The sequence below is a fragment of the Oncorhynchus nerka genome, linkage group LG14 (genome assembly GCF_034236695.1).
Source record: "Oncorhynchus nerka isolate Pitt River linkage group LG14, Oner_Uvic_2.0, whole genome shotgun sequence".
Lineage (NCBI taxonomy): Eukaryota > Metazoa > Chordata > Actinopteri > Salmoniformes > Salmonidae > Oncorhynchus > Oncorhynchus nerka.
Window position 1 is genome coordinate 43,288,650 of NC_088409.1, and position 22,761 is coordinate 43,311,410.

The 22,761-nt window shown below is 44.9% G+C and overlaps 1 protein-coding gene across 4 annotated transcripts in view; it reads left to right on the plus strand.

Moving 5' to 3' along the window:
• gramd1a (GRAM domain containing 1A) overlaps positions 1-21,725 on the plus strand; it is a 33,501-nt gene extending 11,776 nt beyond the window's left edge. For all 4 annotated transcript variants that reach the window (XM_065000091.1, XM_029679859.2, XM_065000093.1 and 1 more), the window contains 18 exons: positions 1,844-2,060; positions 5,276-5,296; positions 6,116-6,200; positions 6,321-6,424; positions 6,759-6,854; positions 10,054-10,134; positions 10,459-10,577; positions 10,929-11,226; positions 11,802-11,958; positions 12,877-13,023; positions 13,832-13,953; positions 14,370-14,512; positions 15,122-15,225; positions 15,435-15,641; positions 15,916-15,994; positions 16,692-16,799; positions 18,971-19,091; positions 19,233-21,725. In XM_065000091.1, the coding sequence (XP_064856163.1) occupies positions 1,844-2,060; positions 5,276-5,296; positions 6,116-6,200; positions 6,321-6,424; positions 6,759-6,854; positions 10,054-10,134; positions 10,459-10,577; positions 10,929-11,226; positions 11,802-11,958; positions 12,877-13,023; positions 13,832-13,953; positions 14,370-14,512; positions 15,122-15,225; positions 15,435-15,641; positions 15,916-15,994; positions 16,692-16,799; positions 18,971-19,091; positions 19,233-19,334 (2,311 nt within the window). In that variant the 3' untranslated portion in view covers positions 19,335-21,725. The remainder of the gene's footprint in view (positions 1-1,843; positions 2,061-5,275; positions 5,297-6,115; positions 6,201-6,320; positions 6,425-6,758; positions 6,855-10,053; positions 10,135-10,458; positions 10,578-10,928; positions 11,227-11,801; positions 11,959-12,876; positions 13,024-13,831; positions 13,954-14,369; positions 14,513-15,121; positions 15,226-15,434; positions 15,642-15,915; positions 15,995-16,691; positions 16,800-18,970; positions 19,092-19,232) is intronic.
• Positions 21,726-22,761: the final 1,036 nt, after the last annotated feature.

Genomic DNA, 22,761 nt, shown 5'->3' on the forward strand with positions numbered 1-22,761 from the left:
GGGATAAACTTAAACCATTTTGGTCAGGGAGTTGGTCAACCATGGTTTGCTATTTCTGTGATTTAAAAAAATATTTAAAATTGTGAATTTGAAGAATTTATCTGCACTGTATGTTAGCTAGCCAGCCAGCCTTTTTTAGAGGAATGATTCCATTAATTTGTCAAATCAACTGCCAATATTGTAACATCCCATTCACACAATGCAGTTAATCCACAGCTATACATACACTGTCTGAAATCAGTTGATGATAGGATTTAGACACGTTGTAAATGTAACAAGTTGGCCTACTGATATTGTATCATATAATAGCACTCTCAGCCTCCCAGAAAAACACACATTTCTACATTTATGGTCTATTTATATTTTAGAGGCTATTTATACCGAAAAGTGCATAAAACCTTTAACTGTATAATTATATGACAGTATTTTACATTGACATTTAATTCTTTCACAATTTGGGGGGGGGGCAGGACCTAGTTTGGGAAACCCTACTGTACTGTACATGGATAAAGTGCTTTGAGAACATTTCTGATTGCACAAATCTGGCAGCAGGCATCGCCTCAAGTGTTGGCTCATTCTTATGATTTCATTATTCAGAATCACAGCTACTATTGGTGGGTTATTTCACAAGGGGGTTGTTACCTTGGCGATAATGCTGATATTAACCCCTAGTCCACCCCCCCTTCCCTCAGGTCACCATGACAACTGACAGTTGGACCAGTGTGGTTTTGGCAGTAATGAGAGAAGAGTTAGAGGAAAGGGAAGAGAGACTGCAATGGAGAAGGGGAAGCTGACTGAACTGAGGCTATGGATAGGAAAAAAGAAGAGGGGAACACTGAGAAAAGAGAAACAGACGGTGCATGAAGAGAGAAATAGAAACAGATGCAAAAGAAGGGGTGAACAATATGATCTAGAGGTTGGTGGTAGTGTATAAATGCTTGTAGCTGTATACAGTGGAGGGATTACTCTGTGTCTGTGTGTGGGCTATCAGTTATTGCTTGAGATGAACAAAAGGATCAAATCAGCTCACACAGTAGACCACAGTGTCTGTTGAAAGAGACTGTTTGTGTGTGTTTATAGCTAGTTAGTACGATATGATTGTAAGAGTCAAAACAGAAGGCGGTTGTCAGTTTTCACCAAACTGCAAATTAAGCGCAAGTCTGCAACCATGGAAACTTTTGTTATGGCATCAATACAGCCATTTTTATGGGGCCATACCTGAACTCTGAACATGAGCTGCACATATTATGGCAGCAATATAGGTTTGACCTTGTCTTTTAAGTTCCGAATGTCTGCTTTCACTATAAGGAAGACAACAGCATGTTTGTGTAAGCACACTACACACCTAACTTGATAAAAGTGCTCTTCATAAAAACCTCCATTGAACATTTTCTGCCCTAATGTGTTTCAATGTAGGCGTATTCATTGTTGCTCCAGTGCCTTGGAAATAAGATCAATTGAGAAACAGCACCTACCTACAGTAGTATTACCATGCAGTGCTTTTTCCCCCATTTATGTTGATGGTAGAGGAAGGATCCACAAGGTTCATACGACTGCACTGCCACAGGTAGGATATCTGGGCTATATAGGAATGGACCGTGTCTGACCGCTCTAATCGCCACCAATCAGTTGGGAGAAAGGTTAGAGTTAGTGGTTGGTGATTAGTGTGTTTTTAGCTAAATACAAAGCACAGTTCTTCCATCCTTTCCAGCATGGCCAGATGGGCTTAACTACTTACATCCTTGGCCACTGTGAAATCTTGATGATGACATGAACATGAATGTCTATACTCTTTCCCTTAGCCTACCACTAATCTCTCCTCCTCTTCTGTCTCTCTCTTCAGTACCGCCAGTAACTCTCCGCGCAGCACCCCTGGCAGCTCCCCCTCTCTGCGTCGTCGGGTGCTGGGGGGTAGTGGTGGGGGTGGAAGCAGGACCAGTGACGTGGAGGGTGGCCCGGGGGAGCGCAGTGGGGAAAGGAGAGGTTCGGACAGCCCCCTGCCCTCCGCCGCCGCTTCCGCATACCCCGTTGCCTCACGCCATTTCAGCCGCAACGCCAAGGTAAGGGTGCCCGTCTAATGCCACTCTCATTTTGTTATGTCAACAATATACCGGGGCCATATTCAGTTGGAAAAGGAGGTGGAGCGTTGCAGACAGAAATGTCATGAATAGAGCTGACGTGAGTCCTTTGTCTACATGTCAGAGAGGAATTTGTGTATTTCTATACTATATTTCTATTTGAACGTTCCACAACGATGTGTCCTGCTGAATACAGCCCTGCTTAGAGATAAGGACAGACATGACGACACAGCCACACAGTCAGTAGTCATTGGCCGTGTCCGAATACCCATAATTGCTTTATAAATAGTAGGCGTTTTGGGAAGGGTCGAAAAGTAACTTTTATAGTATTTGAAATGTAGTGCTTTAAATGTCAGGATGTCATACTCATTTCGGAATTTAATCTAGTAGAATTCAATGAACACTATTGAGGAAGAGAATAGTCTTTCGAGGCCCACGTGTGTCTGACAACAGCTGATAATCAGCTGATGGGATGCACTGTGCCAAAATTTATGAATGAAGGGAATAAACGCAATTGCCATTAGATACATTATCCGTAGGATGCCTAGTATGCTGATATTTGTTGCTTACAGCATTTGTTTTTACTAAACAGTAAGTTCGAAATAGTATGTGGTACGATTAGTACACAGTATGGAGTTTAAGTAATGGTGTCAGCATGCTTCAGTTCGGCTGACGCCTAGCTGAACTCAGCTAACCGAACGAGTGTGCTCGCACACTCCCTTAAAAGACCTTAGCTGGAAAAACTAGAAAAAAGCAGCAATAGTACTGTTTGTCCATTTTGACACACTGTAGCTAGTATACATTTCCTCAAAATAGTCAGAATTACTCGAAGATAACTCAAGAATCTGTCATTAATATGGACCTTTTTGCAGAGGAGACCTGTCGTGCACTTTGACATCTAGATTTTGGACACGGCCACAGTGTTAAATGGAATTGATTGACTGTGTGCATATTGTCAATGCATGAATCATAGGCTAAAAGCCAAATGTTAAAGGCCCAGTGCAGTCAAAAACATGATTTTTACTGAGTTTTATATACACTGCTCAAAAAAATAAAGGGAACACTTAAACAACACAATGTAACTCCAAGTCAATCACACTTCTGTGAAATCAAACTGTCCACTTAGGAAGCAACACCGATTGACAATACATTTCACATGCTGTTGTGCACATGGAATAGACAACAGGTGGAAATTATAGGCAATTAGCAAGACACTCCCAATAAAGGAGTGGTTCTGCAGGTGGTGACCAGGCCACTTCTCAGTTCTTATGCTTCCTGGCTGATTTTGAATGCTGGCAGTGCTTTCACTTTAGTGGTAGCATGAGACGGAGTCTACAACCCACACAAGTGGCTCAGGTAGTGCAGCTCATCCAGGATGGCACATCAATGCGAGCTGTGGCAAGAAGGTTTGCTGTGTCTGTCAGCGTAGTGTCCAAAGCATGGAGGCGCTACCAGGAGACAGGCCAGTACATCAGGAGACGTGGAGGAGGCCGTAGGAGGGCAACAACCCAGCAGCAGGACCGCTACCTCCGCCTTTGTGCAAGGAGGAGCAGGAAGATCACTGCCAGAGCCCTGCAAAATGACCTCCAGCAGGACACAAATGTGCATGTGTCTGCTCAAACAGTCAGAAACCGACTCCATGAGGGTGGTATGAGGGCCCGACATCCACAGGTGGGGGTTGTGCTTCCAGCCCAACACTGCAGGATGTTTGGCATTTGCCAGAGAACACCAAGATTAGCAAATTCGCCACTGGCGCCCTGTGCTCTTCACAGATGAAAGCAGGTTCACACTGAGCACATGTGACAGAGTCTGGAGACGCCGTGGAGAATGTTCTGCTGCCTGCAACATCCTCCAGCATGACCGGTTTAGCGGTGCGTCAGTCATGGTGTGGCAATTCTTTGGGGGGCCGCACAGCCCTCCATGTGCTCGCCAGAGGTAGCCTGACTGCCATTAGGTACCAAGATGAGATTCTCAGACCCCTTGTGAGACCATATGCTGGTGCGGTTGGCCCTGGGTTCCTCCTAATGCAAGACAATGCTAGACCTCATGTGGCTGGAGTGTGTCAGCAGTTCCTGCAAGAGGAAGGCATTGATGCTATGGACTGGCCCGCCCGTTCCCCAGACCTGAATCCGATTGAGCACATCGGGGACATCATGTCTCGCTCCATCCACCAACGCCACGTTGCACCACAGACTGTCCAGGAGTTGGCGGATGCTTTAGTCCAGGTCTGGGAGGAGATCCCTCAGGAGACCATCCGCCACCTCAACAGGAGCATGCCCAGGCGTTGTAGGGAGGTCATACAGGCACGTGGAGGCCACACACACTACTGAGCCTCATTTTGACTTGTTTTAAGGACATTACATCAAAGTTGGATCAGCCTGTAGTGTGGCTTTCCACTTTAATTTTGAGTGTGACTCCAAATCCAGACCTCCATGGGTTGATAAATTTGATTTCCATTGATAATTTTTGCGTGATTTTTGTTGTCAGCACATTCAACTATGTAAAGAAAAAAGTATTTAATAAGAATATTTCATTAATTCAGATATAGGATGTGTTATTTTAGTGTTCCATTTATTTTTTTTGAGCAGTGTGTATATATATATATATATATATATATATATATATATATATTTCCACATGAGTTTGGAAAAATATTGTGAAAATGACGATGATGATGCCATTTTAGTGTAAGAGCTGTTTGAAAAGACCATCTGGCATTTCAACCTGTTTTGGTGGGATGGAGTTCCAAACCTCTAACAATAGCAGTTCGTTTTCAGTTTTTCCCTCCCCACTCCTAGACAGTCTTAGAAAAATTCTTGCTTAAGGAATTGCTTTTTGCTAAGAAGCCATTTTTGTTTGTTTTGAATCAAAATGGTAAAAAAAAAAAAATCACAGTAAATGTACTTAATTTTTACACAAATTATTTAATATTAAGATAAAAACGGCTGCATCAGACCTTAACACGCAGGAAAGTCAGAGATGATAGAAACACACACCAAGCTTGATAAATGACCAGAACATCAAGGAACGCCATACAGGCCTAATAGCTAGTTTTTCCGCAGTGTCCCTTTTTAACATATTCCCCAACTACATGAATGTCAAAATAGATAAGACTCTACATTTACTGTTTAATGATGGAGAAACCTTTTGGATGCTGTTCGTCACTGATTATCTGCTGTTCTTTCTTTCCATTGCAGAAAATGCAGAGCTGGTACAATGTAAGTATACACTTCAAGGAATTGTTCATCAGGGGCTCACACTCCGGTGCACTTTATTCTGCTGATGGTAGCTCCAGTGTTTCCTGGTTGGAGTGCACAGTACAGTATGAAATGGCACTTAACAGTGAAATGGCACCAACAGATGCCGAAAACGGTTTCTGTTAAATTGCCACCTCCCTCATTTAACCATTTCACTAAGCTTGGAACTTTAGGTGATTTAACTGTTCAGTCACCTTAGTGTTCTTCTCATTTACCTACTCAGCCTGTCTGTTTTACTTCAGGGACATAGTATCTGATGTAATCTCACATGCCAGATGTACAGTGGGGTCCAAAGGTATTTGGACAGTGACACATTTTTTGTTTTTGGCTCATATAATTTTGAAATGATACAATGACTATGAGGTTAAAGTGCAGACTGTCAGCAGAGTCTTGTTGGGAGTCACAAGCTTGATGTAGTCATTGCATGCTAGGAATATGGGAACAAATACTACACTTTTGACTACTTTAATACACATATTAGTGAACTTGTCCAAATACCTTTGGTTCTCTAAAATTGGGGGGGTAATTTCTAAACAGCACCTGATATGCACGAAAATACCCTCAAATTAAAGCTGACCGTCTGCACTTTAACCTCAGTCATTGTATCATTTCAAATCCAAAGTGCTGGAGTACAGAGCCAAAACAACATTGCTACTGTCCAAATACTTTTGGAACTCGATGTATATACAATATTCATACTGGTTCTGCAAGACTGGTTCTGCAAGATTATATTTGATAAAGCATAGAAGAGCAACAAAGGAATCTTTCTTTCTCTCTCAGGTTCTCAGTCCAACTTATAAACAGCGCAATGAGGATTTCCGTAAACTCTTCAAGAAGCTGCCAGACACGGAACGCCTCATAGTGGGTGAGTGACGCGCGACACTCACAAACACGTACTTTGTGCTGACACTGTGGAAGTGAAGGGCCTATGCTGTGGCTTTGTCAGCCTGACGTCTCTCCTCCAACCTCTTCCTCTCCTCCCCAGACTACTCATGTGCGCTGCAGAAAGACATTCTACTCCAGGGGAGACTCTATCTGTCAGAGAACTGGCTCTGCTTCTATAGCAATATCTTCCGCTGGGAAACCACTGTAAGTTATAGACACGCGCGCACACACTTTTTGTTCTTCTATCCTCGTCGGGACCTAAATTTGATTTCCAATAAAAATCCTATTTTCCCTAACCTTAAACCCAACTCCTAAGCCTAAACCTCACCACTTACCCTAACCCTAATTGTAACCCTAAACCTAACATCTGAACTTTAAATAGCCTTAATCCTGTGTGTGTGTGTGTGTGTGGGCCTAAAAATCCCCCAAAGTCCCTTGTTTTACTATCCTTGTGGGGACTTTGGGAGATTTTAGGTCACCACAAGGATAGAAGAACCAACCCTCCACAGACGCACACTAACCCTTCTGTTCTGTTCAGATTACAATCCTGCTGAAAGATGTGACCACCCTGACCAAGGAGAAGACTGCCAAGGTCATCCCCAACGCCATTCAGATCAGCACCGACCACGACAAGGTGAGCCAAGGGGCTCGATATTCAGTCACACAGCCTACTATGACGGTTCAGAGTAGTGGAAGAACAGTAGTTAACAGGTGCATCAATGATATGTAAAGAAAAAGGAAACTAACTTTTATTATAGGTTCTTGTAGACAGTATACGTATTGTTTAGCTCAGTGATTGTCAACTGGGGGGAGGGTCGCGAGAGGTTTATTTTGAAAGGATACCGCTGCAGCACTTACTGCTGCTGACTTTAGACGCAGTGTCCCCAGTGGTGAAATGGCTAGCTACGTTCGGATTCGGAGGGTTTTCGCCCTGCGGTCACTCGCTGACCAATCCAATAACGTTCTCACTCCCCCTCCCACACACACACACACACACACACTGATCCAATGAAATGAAAGATTGTTATTTTGTTTAAATGTGACACGTCCACTTAGATAATACAGATATTTTGACAGCTAGCTTGATTGACATTTACATTTAAGTCATTTAGCAGACGCTCTTATCCAGAGCGACTTACAAATTGGTGCATTCACCTTATGACATCCAGTGGAGCAGCCACTTTACAATAGTGCATCTAAATCTTTTAAGGGGGGTGAGAAGGAAGCTAACTATGCAGGTGTGTTCTGCAGGCCTTGTACATGTGCATAGTTAACTGTCATTTAACTCATGTCGGCTAGCCATCAGAGTCAAATCATGGACAAGTTTTTAAAACGTGCAGCTCCCTCTTCATCCATTGCTGCATCCCATATGAACACCAAGGGCAGACAAACCGGTCCCTGTCAAGAAGAGAAAAAACCTCCCCATCAAATATGGTTTTACATATAAGACAGGCAGGGTGAGTGTGGACCGCAGTGCGTCCTATGCAACGAGCTGTTAGCTAATGAGAGCATGAAACCCCTCCAAAATGAAATGGGATCTGGACACCAAGCATCCAAGACAAAGATAAGATGGCTGACTTAAAAAAGAGAAAAAAAGGAAATGTCATTATCTGGAGTCCTCACAAGATTAATTGAAGAACCTATGCACGGTACAAGAAAAGGCACTTCGCATCATTCCTTGAGGCCCAGCGCATAAGAACACGTGCAAAGAATCCCACACCAGCGCAGAGGATCTCATACTCCCTGCTGCGATTGATATGTGCACTGAAATCTTGGGAGAGTTTGCCGCCAACCAACTTGAAAACCACACCCCTATCCAATGACAGGAGAATCCAGGACATGTCTGAGGGCATAATACGGCAGACATCCAAATGGCCATTACGCCCTGTAGCTTGATGAATCTACAGATTTGGCTCCACATGCAATTCTAATGGTCTATGTCAGACACGCCTGGGATAATAACTTTTAGGAGCAGTTCCTTTTAAGTGCTGATTGGCCCACCACCAACACTGCAAAGCCTGTCTTTAACACAATGGATATGCACTTGGGCTCCGTGGGACTGGCCTGGGATGGGTGCGTCGGTGTGACCACTGATGGGGCAGCTGCTATGTCGGGAAAGCACTCCGGGGTAGCAAAGTGGATCCTGGAGAGAGCACAGAGTGTGACGTGGAACCACTGCTTCCTACATAGGGAGGCGTTGGCAGCGAAGGACATGGTGCCTGAGCTCCACGCCACTCTTCAGGATGTGATCATGCGTGTCAACTATATCAAAAAGAGTTCTAGGAGAAGCAGGTGTTTCAGGCCTTCTGCAGGGATATGGGGAGGGAGCACCATCAGGTGCTTTATCATGCAGAGGTTCGCTGGCTTTCCAGGTGTAAAGTGTTGGGTCGCTTTTATGAGCTTCGAGCAGAGATTTCTGCGTTTCTTTTGGTAAACAAGTCCCCTCTGCCCGAACTTTCCGATTGTGAGGAAACGCTTGCGCAGGTTGCCTACCTGGTGGATATTTTTTATCTGAATTTTCTCAATGTGTCAATGCAAGGGAGGAGGCACAATCGATTTGTACAGGGGGACGAAGTGGAAGCCTTCAAGATGAAGCTTGACGTTTGGGCAAATCATGTTTCTAACGGGAGGGATGAACATGTTTCCCAAAGCTGATTTCAAGATTCAGAATCCGATCAACAAAGCGCACGGCGACACACCGTTTAATAGCATCTTGTCAAGCTGCAGGGGAAGTTTTGCAACAACTTCCTGGAGGAGAACAGGAGACAAGATGACTGGATACGGGGACCCCTATCAAGAGGAGATGGGAAACATCACGTTGCCAAGCAACGAAGAGGATCAGCTGGTGGAGCTGTCATTTGATCGTGGACTGAGCATGCGCTTCCCGGAAATGACAGTTCTGGTGAGCGTAATGGTAGAGTATCCTGCTCTCACTTGTCATGCAATCAGAATCAAGGTACCGATCAGTCTGAAAGTGGTTTCTCTGCAATGGCAGTGCTGAAAACAAACTAAAATCAGGAAAAAAACTGGACAGCCAGCATGACCTCCGAGTTGCCTTGTCAACCATCACCCCAGACTTCAATAATAAATTAACTTATCAAACTAAAGAAACACCCCCAACACACAAACAATAAATAAACAGGTTAATGACTTATTGTTCACTATGTTAATTATTATTGTTAATTCATTATGATTTTCATATTACATTTTAGTGATCTGGTTAAAAATGTACACCTTTAAAAAAAGGTCAAGGTTGTGTAACTATTGATATTGTAATTAATCATTAAGAATTCCTAATGATGGTGTTTCTTTCTATTTTAAACACTGGTATGTGTTACTTTTCATTGACATCAAAACCAGTCCAATAATGTTATGTTCTGAGTCTGATCATTTATTACACCCCACTGCTGAATTGGTGGTCTAAAATTAAATGGCTTATTCTCTTCAATTGGTAAATGTTTTCTCAGTTAATATGGCTGTGTGTACTTCCTTTTAATACCACAATTGAGAGAGTCTATTTAGCAAGTGAAACCTGCCCAAAAAAGCAGCTACAATACAACATTACAAAATGTAATGATCAACATTTCATAATATTGGGTCGCGACTCAATTGTCATATTTGGGTCCCAAGGCAAAAACAGTTGAGAACCACTGGTTCAGATGCTTCCAATGCTTGACTGACAAACTTTTTTTTTTATCATGGCAAAATTAACTATTTCTGTCATTGTTTTTGACAAGCCAAATCAATAGCAATGACCACTAGCCATCATTCCATCGTTCACTGTATTTGTTTTCCTCTTTGCTTGCTTTCTTTCTCTCTGTCGTTTCATCCAGCACTTCTTCACGTCTTTCGGGGCGAGGGACCGCAGCTACATGATGATGTTCAGACTGTGGCAGAACGCACTGATGGACAAGGTACCCACCTCCTCTCCCTCCTCCCACCTCCAGCTCTCACACTCCTGCCAGTGTGACATTAACTGGGCATATATATCACCGTGCCGGAACGAAGGCACTTCCAAATACTGAGAGGGGGGGCAAACAATATTATTTATTTCGTTTATTGGATAATATAACTCTTCAGTGATGAAATATAACATAATGCAACGGGACCCAAAATGCATAAAACACTGACCAAAACTATCGGTTACTGAATGATTGAATTATTGATTGGCGTTTTAATGTCCTACAAGAGGAAAATCCAAGAAGTTATTGAGACGGTTAATGTCTGTTTCCCCTCAGCCTCTTTCCCCAAAGGAGCTGTGGCACATCGTCCATCAGTGTTACGGCACTGAGCTGGGCCTCACCAGTGAAGACGATGACTATGTCTCCCCCACCGACGAGCACATTAACGGTCTACTGTGAGTGTACATGTTCGCTGTGTGTGAGAAAAAGTCTGAATTGTGTGTGTGTGTGTGTGCGTGCGACCATTTAGTTTGGCATTGTCCATTAAATTAGAACTCTCGTCCGTTAACTTTGATGTCTCTGGATTATCGATCCCTTCAATTAAAAGCCACTACTGGGATTGTGAATTGTTAATCATGCTGTTTCTTTCTCCTTTTTCTCCTCTGTCTTCCCGTCCTTCATTCTCTCGTTTTCGCCCTCTTTCCCCCGTACTGCCCTTTTTCTGTCCCCTTCATCTCTCTCTGTCTCTCTTTCTGTCTCTTTGTATATCGTTCAACCTCTCCTTCCATCCCCCCACCACATCTCAGGCCAATGGATGAGTCGGTCTCTGTCTCTGACCTGTTGGACCTCAGCTCCTTGGGGGCCATAGCTTCTCTGGGCAGCTCGCCCTCCTCCATGGCAGCCTTGTTCCCCAGTGGCCCCCTCCTAGCCAGCGGTGGTCTGGGCTCCTCTCCTCCCTCCTCATCCACCTGTCTGCCCGTAGACATCCCCGGCAGCCTCTCCCTCGACCCCCCGGACCCCAGCCCGCCCAGCTCCCAGAGCTCCCTGCCCTCCACCACACACACCGCCTCCTTGTCCGCCCCCGCCTCGGCTGCTGCCTCTTTCGTGAGTTTTATTTGATTTCATGCCAGGGAACTACAGGGTCGTATTCATTAGGGTAAAATGTTTCAAATCTTTGTCTTAAGTGAATATGACCCAGGGCATCGGGAGGCGGGGGGTGGGGTGGGGGGTTGTATATAACTTTGAACTGACTTTGGAGATTCATAATTATGACTGTTCCGTGGTTTATCTTGATAGGATACATATACCCCAGTCATACCCCAGTAGATCAGAGTCGCTTGTTGGCTCTAAACGGCCATCCGGATGTAATGTTAATGGCTTCCTCTTCCCTATATAGTGTACTACAGGGAATAGGGTGCTATGGCCCTGGCCAAAAGTAGTGCAATATATAGGGAATAGGGTGTTATTCGGGACGTGGCCCATGCTGTGCCTAAAAGAGCCAGTGTTGTTGTCTGACCAGGGCAGAGTAGAGAGGCTTTGAGGTCGTACTAGTCCTCCAAGGCTCCTCAGTTATGTGAGGGTGTTGGGATTGCTGTGTTAGTGTGTGTTTCTGCCATAATGACCTCACGGCGTGTGGTAACTAACTACCCCTTTCTCTCCCCTCGCATGCCATTTCCTAGTATGTGGAGGAGGACGGGGACTTCCTGTTGGAGTCTGCCAATCACATGATGCCCCCGTCTGCCACCAGCCTGGGAAACCTCTCCTCATTGGACCAGCTCACCAACGACGACGAGCTGCCCACTGACCCCAGCAACTCCTCAGACACACAGGAAGAGGGTGAGTTCCTGGAGCCCACAGGAGAGTAGTTTAATGGAAAAACATTTACGTTTAGGCAAACATAGAAAATACATTTTAATCTGATGCAGACGTGGGAGATTTGAGAGGGAAAAATGGGATTGTAGACACTTCACAAAGGTGAAATTATAATAGTCCGTAGGGTGGTTCTCTCCTCGTCTCCTTTCCTTCCTTCCCACTAATCTGAAAGAAGGTGACAGGTGAAAGCGATTGGTTTCCACTCTCCTGCTTTCAGCTATCCTTTTTTCTCAGATTAGTGTAGATGCAGAAGAGAACGCCAGTTGAAACTACTGCAAATACTCCCTTCCTGTTGATACCATAATAGTAGTCTAGTAGGACCTACATTACTGTATTCATGGACTCTCCTGAGAACAGACTGTTACTTGCTGCATTAAAGGCAAAACTCAAGAGAAACTCGAGACGTCAGCATTCACTTAGCAGATGACAGAGTACTAGGAACAGAAAAACAATATATAGTGACTGATTTGACCGATAAAGTGCAACGTTCACGTTACAGAAGTCTGAACTGTGCTAGTGTTCGCAACCACAATGTATTTACTTTGAGGCCTGTAAAGTGGGGAGTCTTTTACAGTTCTCTTCTGCTCAAACAGAACTGTGTTAAACTGTGTCTCTCATCAACAAAAATGACATTATCCTCCCCATTATCGCTGAAAGTTTTTATATTTAATTGACTTGAAAAGCCATTTCATCTGACACTGGAATTGAAGTTGATTGGCAAGCCAGCTTATCTAGGCCCCGTTTGTCAATGCAGTTGCAACAAATCCTGGGGGGATATAACATTTTAAAAATCTATCATAGAAATTCTGATGATTAGACTTGATCTCACCTGTGGTATCTCTACTATAGTTGTGACGACTGTGTAACTCTGTCCCCGTTCAGACGAGGTGGAGTCGTTCTGTGCGGACCTGGCTGGCCGGCTGCACATCAACATGGTGGTGCGCATGAGCGTGGACAAGCTGCATGACCTGCTCTTCTCCGCAGACACACACTTCATCCAGCATCTCTTCTCCCAGCGGCACTTCACAGGTCCGTACAGCGGAAACGTGTACACACTCACACCTGTTCTTCACATACACATTCATATTGTTTCATATTTTAATTTATTTGGATTTCATGTAATGTGACATACACAAAATAGTCCAAATTGTAGTAGTCCTGGTACGTCTCTGCTGCTCCACGCAGTATGGCTGTCGTCATGTACGGGGATGGAATGATTGTTATTATCCTCCTAGTGCTTAGACTGGAGCTGTCCCAAATAATGGCATCCTGGCCTATTCCCTACATGAATAATAGGGTGCCATTTGGGATGTGGTCAGGGTCTCCCCCCTCCGCCCCCTTCCTTCCCCTCTCCTCAGACATAGGCCAGTGTGTTGTAGCGCTAATGAGCAGTCCACTGTGTTTGTTTACACTGTGTTAACCTTCCTCCATCTGTCTCTCTCGCTCTCTTTTCTTTTCTTCAACACCTGATATGTATGCTATTGTCTGTTTTGAGAGAAGCTGAACAGGGCTCTGCATATTCGTTGTTCTTAGCACAGTTCCCTAAAGTTGTCGTTTATTAGATGCTGCCATAGAGGCGTGGAGTTGGTTGGTTGGTCGCCTCCCTGGTTTGTGCCCCTGCCAGCTTTTGAGGACATTGTGTGGCTTTAATTAGTGCATTTCCCTCTGTGAAGCGGTGCTGTGTCCCTCTCGCTTTTCTCCCTCTGTCTTCCTCTCATTCTGTCCTCTCACTCCTCCTTTCTCTCGATTTCTCTCACTTACTTTCTCTCTCTCTCCCTCACACACACTCACTCCCTCCCTCATTCTTTTCCTTGTCCTCTCTCTCTGTCCCTCTCAGACCTGTCAGTTCGCGAGTGGCAGCAGGACAGCTGCAGTGGGAACACCAACCGGATCCTGAGTTACACCATCGCCATCAACAACCCCCTGGGCCCCAAGACCGCCCCCGTAGTGGAAACTCAGGTCAGTCAGTCAGCACGTTGGATTTTACAGTTTAAAAAACATTTGGTCAACATTAGTGGTAGCTGGTGTCACGTTAAATCAGACGACTGGCTCATTGTAATGAATGGAACCAGATCAAACATATAGATTTGATGTGTTTTGATAGGGTTCCATTCATTTAATTCCAGCCATTACAATGAGCCTGTCCTCCAATTTCTAAAGTGACACCAGCCTCCATTGTCCTCCCATGTTCTGGTTTGAATATCCGGTTCACACAACAACAACAACACAAAATCTAGGTCACGGCACAGAGACGTTGGAGTTGGGAGTCTCCACTGGGTTGGAGAACAAGACTTGACTCGCCTTCTGAGGATCGAGACACACCCCCGTAGTTCATTCACTAACGCTGACACCTTTCTTTCCCTCGCTCCATCCAGACGCTGTTTAAGAACAGTGCGCCGGGCGAGTGTTACGTGGTGGACTCGGAGGTGATTACCTCGGGCATCCCCTACCAGGATTACTTCTACACCGTGCACCGCTACTGCCTCACCGCCATCAACAAGAACAAGAGCAGACTCCGGTATATACCTACTTTCACCACCCAGCACACTGAAGAAGGCCTTTTGACTAATAGTTTGTATATGAGTCGCCTGTGCAGATCAAATGGCAATAGGAACATTTAGTTGTTTGAAACGACTTTTTTTTGTGTGCTAACCTACTAAATGTTGTATGTACCAGGTGAACTCACTGCCTTAGAAACCGCAAGCGTATGTTCTTACGTCACATAAAATACACCCGATATGGATGAAGTGTCCTTTTTAAACTGTTCTAAGAGGTGCAAGTTTAACTCAAAATCGGATTTATTGGCCACGTACACATATTTAGCAGATTGCTATTGAGGGCGTAGCGAAATGCTAGAAGCAGAACTGCCAGGTCTGTCGCCGCCATCACGCGAGTGGCAGATCGGTGTTCATTATGATACGTTTCTAGCTTCTGTCGTTGGTGAACCGTGTGATCCCTTTAGAGATGTCATATAATACTGTTATATAATACGTTCTATTTAATTCTGTTGGGGATCCCAGGTATGTGCAGTACCGTGTATTATGTCTAGTGGTGCAGAGTGCTTCAGGCATGGCTTACTGGTTACAGTGTGATGGACTCTGAGTTGTGGCTGCTTGTGTGTCTGCAGGGTGTCGTCAGATATCTGCTACAAGAAGCAGCCGTGGAGCCTGGTGAAGGCGCTCATCGAGAAGAACACCTGGAGCGGCATCGAGGAGTACTACAGACACATGGGTGAGACTGACTTACATTGTAGTCTTATTCTCCTACTCGGGATAAAGAAGTGTCTGTGTTCTTATTGCTTACCTCTCTTTTTGGTTCTTTCTGGTTATGTCTGTGTCTCCCCCTCTCTGTGTTTCCCCCTCTCTGTTTCTCTGTCGCCGTCTCTCTCTCCCTCCCTCCCTTTCTCTGTCGCCGTCTCTCTCTCCCTCCCTCCCTATCAGAGAGTGAGGTGTGTAAGCTGGAGACCCTGCTCCAGTCTGAGGTGTCAGTGGTGACCTCTGGGGATGTGGTGGGGGCAGACTCTGCCAAGACACCCCCGGCCCTGCGGCGACGCAAACGCACCTGCTCCCGGCGCCTGGCGGACCGGGAAAGAGAGGGAGGTGGAGAGCGCGGGGACCGAGGAATAGGAGAGGAGCGGAGAGAGGCGGGTGAGTCAACAGGGTCGTGGTGGCGTCAGGAGATGCATCAGTTAATATTCTTCTGTTATCACCTGATAAATAAGACCCATATAAAAGATTGTCAAGCAGAGTTCAACGATTACCTCAAACTTATTTGTCTCCAGGTTTATGATGATTCATACAGCTAAATGTCAGATGCCACTGGTGTTCCTCTTTGCTTTATACACTGACATCTGCTGGTGTGATTTTGGAACTGCATCCAGGCTCTTCTGGCAGGAAGTAATGCGTTTCTCCCTTTGACCAGGTGGTCAGTACAAGCACGGAGAGCGGTCGCGTGGCGGAGGCAACAGCATCTCTACCATACTGCTCATAGTCAGCTTCATGTGAGTTCTGACCTCTCGGCGTATGTGAAAAGAAACACTGATCGTTTCCCCTAAGGGAATTATCAATGGCCTAATCTTGTCCAGCGTATGAGCTTTAGGATGAATCCATACTTGAGACAATCCTCCTATTGACATCAATACATAACCTACACTAAACTCAAGTTGGGATTGGAACTTTTGTGAGTGATTGTGGAAGTGTTTTTGGGGACTTCTCATCCCTGTAGCATTACCGTAATCACCACAGTATGTGACAAATGAGTCTGAATGCTTGTTTCTTTGTTTCTGTAGTCCATGTCGTCAGTGTTTTGAGGGGAGGGGTTCAATGAAAATGTATATTTCCTCTGCTTACTGACGGCCTCCCACTGTCTCTCCCTCTCTATCGCTTCATGTGCATAGGATCTGTGTCAGGTACAGTATAATAAGAGACTGGGTGTCACATCGTCAATGTCTCGTTGAATGACTGTTCGGCGTTGTGGCGTTTGCGCTGTCATTTGATGGTCTAGTCTAAAACATTTTGTGCTGTGTTACAGTTTGAGGTGCGCAACCACTTTTCCATTCCTCCTCGAGTTCTCATATTCCCTTTATTCATAACCCAGTCTCGCTCCCTCCGTTTTTGGCCCCTACTAACGTCAATACATTTACCCTCTCTCTCGTTCCATGCTGTTTTGTCCTATCACCTCTCCTCTCTCTCCTCTAGTCTGGTGGTGTTGGTGGCCCTCAACATGCTCTTGTTTTACAAGCTGTGTTCTCTGGAGAGAGCTGCACACACACTGGAGACGTGGCACTCCTTCTCTCTGTCTGACAGGTAACCAAACCAGGATACATCTTTATATTATAGCCATTACTACTTACCCATCAGAGGACACTGTCCTGTTCTCCTTTTTCTTTTTTTACCCCCCTTTTTCTCCCCAATTTCATGGTACCCAATTGTTAGTAGTTACTATCTTGCCTCATCGCTACAACTCCCGTACGGGCTCGGGAGAGACGAAGATCGAAAGACATGTGTCGTGTCTTTGGCTATGCCGGATTAAGTGCTATTCTATAAAATAATTTCTCCGTAATTAATATCACCTGATTGAGCTAATCATGTAAATGTAATTAACTAGAGAGTCGGGCACCACCAAATAATATTTTTGAGCTGTAATCTTCCGAATAAACTCTTAAAGACCTAGTAATATTTTACATCAATAGCAGTCAATATTAATCCTCACCTTAATTCAGTCTCATCTGAAAGTTGTAAATTCTTGGTTATCTGCACGAATCCTGGCTTGAATCAATGATACAAAATTGGGTTTAATGATTTATTTACTAAATACCTAACTAATCACAAAGAATTACACATACACATAATTAAATCATAACTTGATTACAAATTACGTCATAAAGGAAAACGTCCCTAGCGGGCGGAACAGATATGACAGCTTGTCACACAAAAGAAAAGGGGCTGGGTTTGAGTGAAAGAGCGGGAAGACTGATGTACAAAGGGAAGAAGCTGTGCTATCGTAAATACAGTATCTTATGCATTCTAAATTACCGCCCATTTGGAAAAGGAAAATGCAATAAATATTTACTCTGAGCTTCGCTTCGGTAGGTTGGTGGTAGATGGAAGGCCGTGTTGCCCAACCGAGTCCTTTGAAGAATGTCTCTGGTTGTCAATTGCATACGTTGTAGTAACATTGTTGGGTGATAGATGGGATATTCTGTCTGTTCCTTCCTAACCCTTGTTTGCATCTGCTGTTGCTAACTCAACGGCTAGGAGGTATCACTTCTGTAGTGAATAAGAGTTCAAAGTTCATACCATTTGCTACCAAGCTCACGCTGATGCTGGCTTCGTTCTGTAGTTATTATCTGAACCATTCTGACATAGGACCGTCGTCCTCACGTCCTCGGAACAGGAGGTTATATTGTCGTCAAGGGCTTATATAGGAAGGGAGTGGAGGGCGTGTTTGAAAAGTTTTATAGCCCATGTCCCTTCACAGGGGCGTGCCACTGATTGAGAAGCCCTATCTTATGAAAACCAAAATCTCACATTTTAGAAGCTGAAATCACATTTCATCCCATCACGAATATTTTCATATTCAAACATTTAAATTGAACAACAATTCCATGTGAATCCGATAACTCTGTGTAGACTTTCCACTGTAGAGTTTATGTCATATCATTGATGAGAATGTCTCAGATGACAACCGAACTGACATCATATTCATTAAGTACCACCGCATATGTTTCATTGGTCGGATTACCAGAATATAGTTAATTTCCCCCTCACCTTCCGATGTTCCCAGAATCTCTGTTAACCAAGGGTTTTGCAAATGTAACCTCAGTAGGGTAGAGAAAGGGGGGAAGAGGTATTTATGACTGTCATAAACCTACCCCCCAGGCCAACGTCATGACACGTGCGGCCTCCAAAACACAACCCACCAAGCCGCACTGCTTCTTAACACAGCGCACATCCAACCCGGAAGCCAGCCGCACCAATGTGTCGGAGGAAACGCTGTGCACCTGTCGACCTGGTTAGCGCACACTGCGCCCGGCCCGCCACAGGAGTCGCTAGTGCGCGATGAGACAAGGATATCCCGCGACCGGGAGCTGGTGGCACAGCTAGCACTGCCTTCGACCACTGCGCCTCCCAGGAGGCTTCCTGTTCTCCATTTCATTGAAAACTAGATTTAAACTAGAACCGAATGCACCTCTGATTCCCACTGTTCTGTTTTGTTCTATGATTTGTTCTCTTCCGTTGCTCAAGAACAAACCAGCACTTTCATTGGATATTACTTACTACCAAAGATGCATTTTTAGCATGTGAACTAACTGTTCTCTCTCCTCTCCTCTCCTCTCCTCTCCTCTCCTCTCCTCTCCCTCTCCTCTCCCTCTCCTCTCCCTCTCCCTCTCCTCTCCCTCTCCTCTCCTCTCCTCTCCTCTCCTCTCCCTCTCTTCTCTTCTTCTCTTCTCTTCTCTTCTCTTCTCTCCATCCAGTCCTCTACCCCAGTCGGCAGGAGAGTGGGCCCAGGTGTTGCAGCTCCAGAGACAGTTCCACCAGGCCCAGCTGGGCAAATGGCAACAGATCCTCCAATCCTCAGTCACTCTGCTAGACCAGGTGTGTGTATGTGTCCAAGCATGTGCACGCATCATTTACGAAGCGTTCCCTAAGGCTTACAAACGGCTTCACTGTTATTCATGAGTGAGTCATCATGGCTGTCGTAATGACATTATCCTCCTCCTCTGTCCTCTCTCTCAGATGAAACAGTCGTTGGAAAAGCTCCACCGAGGCGTCGTCACTCCAGAAGTCCAGCAGGATCCCCCCTCGAACCCCACTTCAGAGTCTCTCACTGAGCACTGATCCTCCCTCCCTCCACCCTCCAACCTCAAGCCCTCAAGTGGGTATGAATGGTCCACGGGGGGAGAGAACCAAGGTGGAGGTGGCCAGAGAGGGAGGGTCCAGCTGGGCCAATCAGGGAGAGTGACACTCTCTCTCACCCGATCCCAAGCTCCGCTCCTGCTTCTCTACTCAAAACAGACAGGGAGAGATGTGGGGGTGGGGGGGGGGGCAACCTGCAATGAGGTGGGTGGGTGGTGAGTGACCTTTGGGGTACTACACTACCCATAACTCCCCACACCTCAGTCTGAGTAACCTGCAATGGCAAAGTCCCACCTTCTCTCACGCCCAGACAGACTGGGAATGTCTTCAGGACTACAGCAATAACATAGCACGGTGAGCCAACCATATCTCCCACAGTCAGGGCTAAAGGCTGGCCAGTTTGTATAGTACCATCTGCTCCTCACATGCAACCAACCATGCTGCTCACCCTGAACCATCTCCCCTGCTTTAGAATCCAAGAGACATTTTCAAAAGAAAACGGACGATCTACTGCATTTCAACATGTGCAGCCCTGCTGCTGCGTTTCAAATGGACAGACTCCGGTCCAGCGCATTTCACAACGGACTGACTTGACTTGGACCGACGGCATTTCTCAAAATGGGCCAACCCAGATTTAACTTTGCGTTTCAAAATGGATGGACTCTGACATTTTGGAAATTGGGAGCTTTCCCAGCCCTGATAAACAGCTATGGCTCTGTTCCCAGCTGAAGCCAGCCTAGGGGACTTATGTGCCTCGGTGTGAGGGGTCCGCTCAGCTAAGTCCCCCTTGAGCCTCTGGAAATGAGGGACACATGACGAGGGAGGGGAAAGCTCTGATGGATTACAGAAAGTCTCCTGTTTCTAACACTTTTTTTTTTCGTTCTCTCTCTCGCTCTCTCATTCTCTCTCCATCTGGGATCAGCAGCTTCCATCTTAGACTTTATCTGCTATTGGAGAATCATTTCCAAACAATACTTTATTTTTTATTTGTAGACGTTAATAATCCAAAAAGACTCCTAAATCCTCTACTAGCTCTATTTTTATCGTTAGCTGTCTTTTTGAGGGTGACTGGGTTGTTTCGAGAATTGCGAGCGAGCGAATGATGAGTGTGCGTGCCAGACCGTTCCAGTATTTATTTAGCACGACTTTGATTTCGAAAAGTCCTGTCCCGCTCTCAACACAAGTGATTTCTCTTCCCCCTATATGTTCTGTGTTAATGCTTCAGCGCGGACCAAGAAAGAGCTATTAAGTTAATCTTTTATATTTACTGGTCATAGCAATAAGGATATTTGGAGATTTTTTATCCTACTTTTGAATGTGTAAAAAGTAGTATATCACTAAAGTGTGTTTAGGGCAAAATGAGACAAGCAAGCGAAGATCTGGAGTTGGACAAGAAGACGGAGATATATGTGTATTAGAATGGAGTGTCCTCAACGTCACATTGTCACTGTTACATTTGGTATTATTAAGATGAGTATGATTGAGTTTGTTTTTGTCGGATACTTTTTTTTTCTCTCGCACTTGGTCAACTTCTGATTGTGTTATTGGATTGGACTTGAAGTGTTTCAGGGTTACTGACTGTACTCTGTAGACCCAGGCTCTGCGTACCAAATAGCACCCCATTCCCTTTATAGTGTAGTGCACTACATAGGAAATAATGTGCCCTTTGGGACGCCGACTTTGTAGACCAGGTAAACAGAGGGATGCAATAAACTAGTGACTTTCTAGTGTAAACTGGGCTGGACTTAAAAAGGACCAACCAGAAGTGTAGGCCTGGATAAAGGGAAATATTGCAGTATTGTTTTTGTGAGTTCAAATTGATGTTTATATGTTGTTCCTTTTCATTTTATATCTTTATTTTGTAGTCTGTCTTGTTTCTTCTTGTTTTTGTTTGTCGGAGGGTCATCTCATTTTATTTTCTGCTCACTCCCCCAACCTCTGATTCCCGCTCACTCCCATCAAAAACCATCTTCTCTTTTCCTAATTATTTTCCCTTTCATCTCCACTCCTATTGTCTTTTTCACTCTTCCTCTCTCTCTTCCATCGTTGTACTGCCCCCCCCCCCCCCCCCCCTTCTCCTTCCGTCTCTTGCCTGTGCACTGAGTAAGTCAGCTGTGTAAGTGTGTGAGCCTTGCTGTGCACGGCCAAACAGTGAGTGATCAAAGGATGTACTGTATTTATTAGGTTCAGGGAGGAAAGTGGGGTGGGGGGGTGGGGGGAGCAAATGTACTGTAAAAGATTTGATTGTACACAATGCCCTAGAGAGAAATGAAAAGTTCTAAAATATGCAACAACTCATCGGAGTGTTATTTTTTTTAAGTGTGTGTCATCAACCATTTTCATAAAGTTTAACTACAAAAGTATTTAAAAACAGTCTGTGTAATTATGTCATCTTTCTGACTTCCCAGTGTGTCCAAATTCAAGCTGATCTGTTGGTTTGACCTGTTCAGGCAAAGCATTTAATTGATTTAGATGTCTGCCAATGACAGCGACTTCAGACAAAGTCCATGTAGATCGATACTGTCAATTGACCTACAAACACATTTGTACTACTGGCCTACATCATTACCAAGGAGCAGGAAGACACTGTTATGATAATTTCCTGTGACATTAATAGATCTGCTATATCTATATATTTAAGGGCGGTTATTGGGTGACTCCCACCTGTTCTGCTTCCCCTCTTAGATAATATATCAGCATAATATCTGGCATTTAGCACATGCTTTTACCCAAAGCAACGTAGTCATGCGTGCATTCGTTATCCCTACGAGTGGTCCCGGGAATCCAACCCGCTGTTCCGACGTTAATTTAAAGGGAGACAACTTGAGCTCTCCTGTGTTTTTATTGTTTATTAACAGAAGATATGAAATTAAGAGGAGACTGAGAGAAGGGGTTTGCAATGTAGGGCTGGTAGTCGCTAGGATACGTACATTTAAAAAAACATTTTACTCATTTAGCAGACGCAGTTTGTACATTCATCTTACGATAGCTAGGTGGGACAACCACATATCACAGGTATAGAAAGTAAATTTTCTCCCGTCAACGTAGCTATCAGTCGAGTCAAAGCTCGAATGGGGGGGGGGGGGGGGAGAAGGTATATGTGCAGAGGATAGAGCCCTTAACTGTAAAGGCCACCCTCAGGCACCTTGTACCTTATGTTAAAGTACATTTTGAAATTGTCAATTAAATATTTAATATGAGTGGTTTTAAAGGGTCAGAAGGGAAAGTTTGTGTTTGACACTCGCCGAAGTCGGTCATGGTCAACGCCACGGTCAACAGACTACATTATCTGCTATCTGATCCTCCTGACTCCCAGTGAGCCCGTCAAGTTCCCTGGAAATGTCACATCACCAGTTTCCAGTCAGGTACTCTATCATGAGGTTAGCCACAGCTCAGTGACAGCCAAACA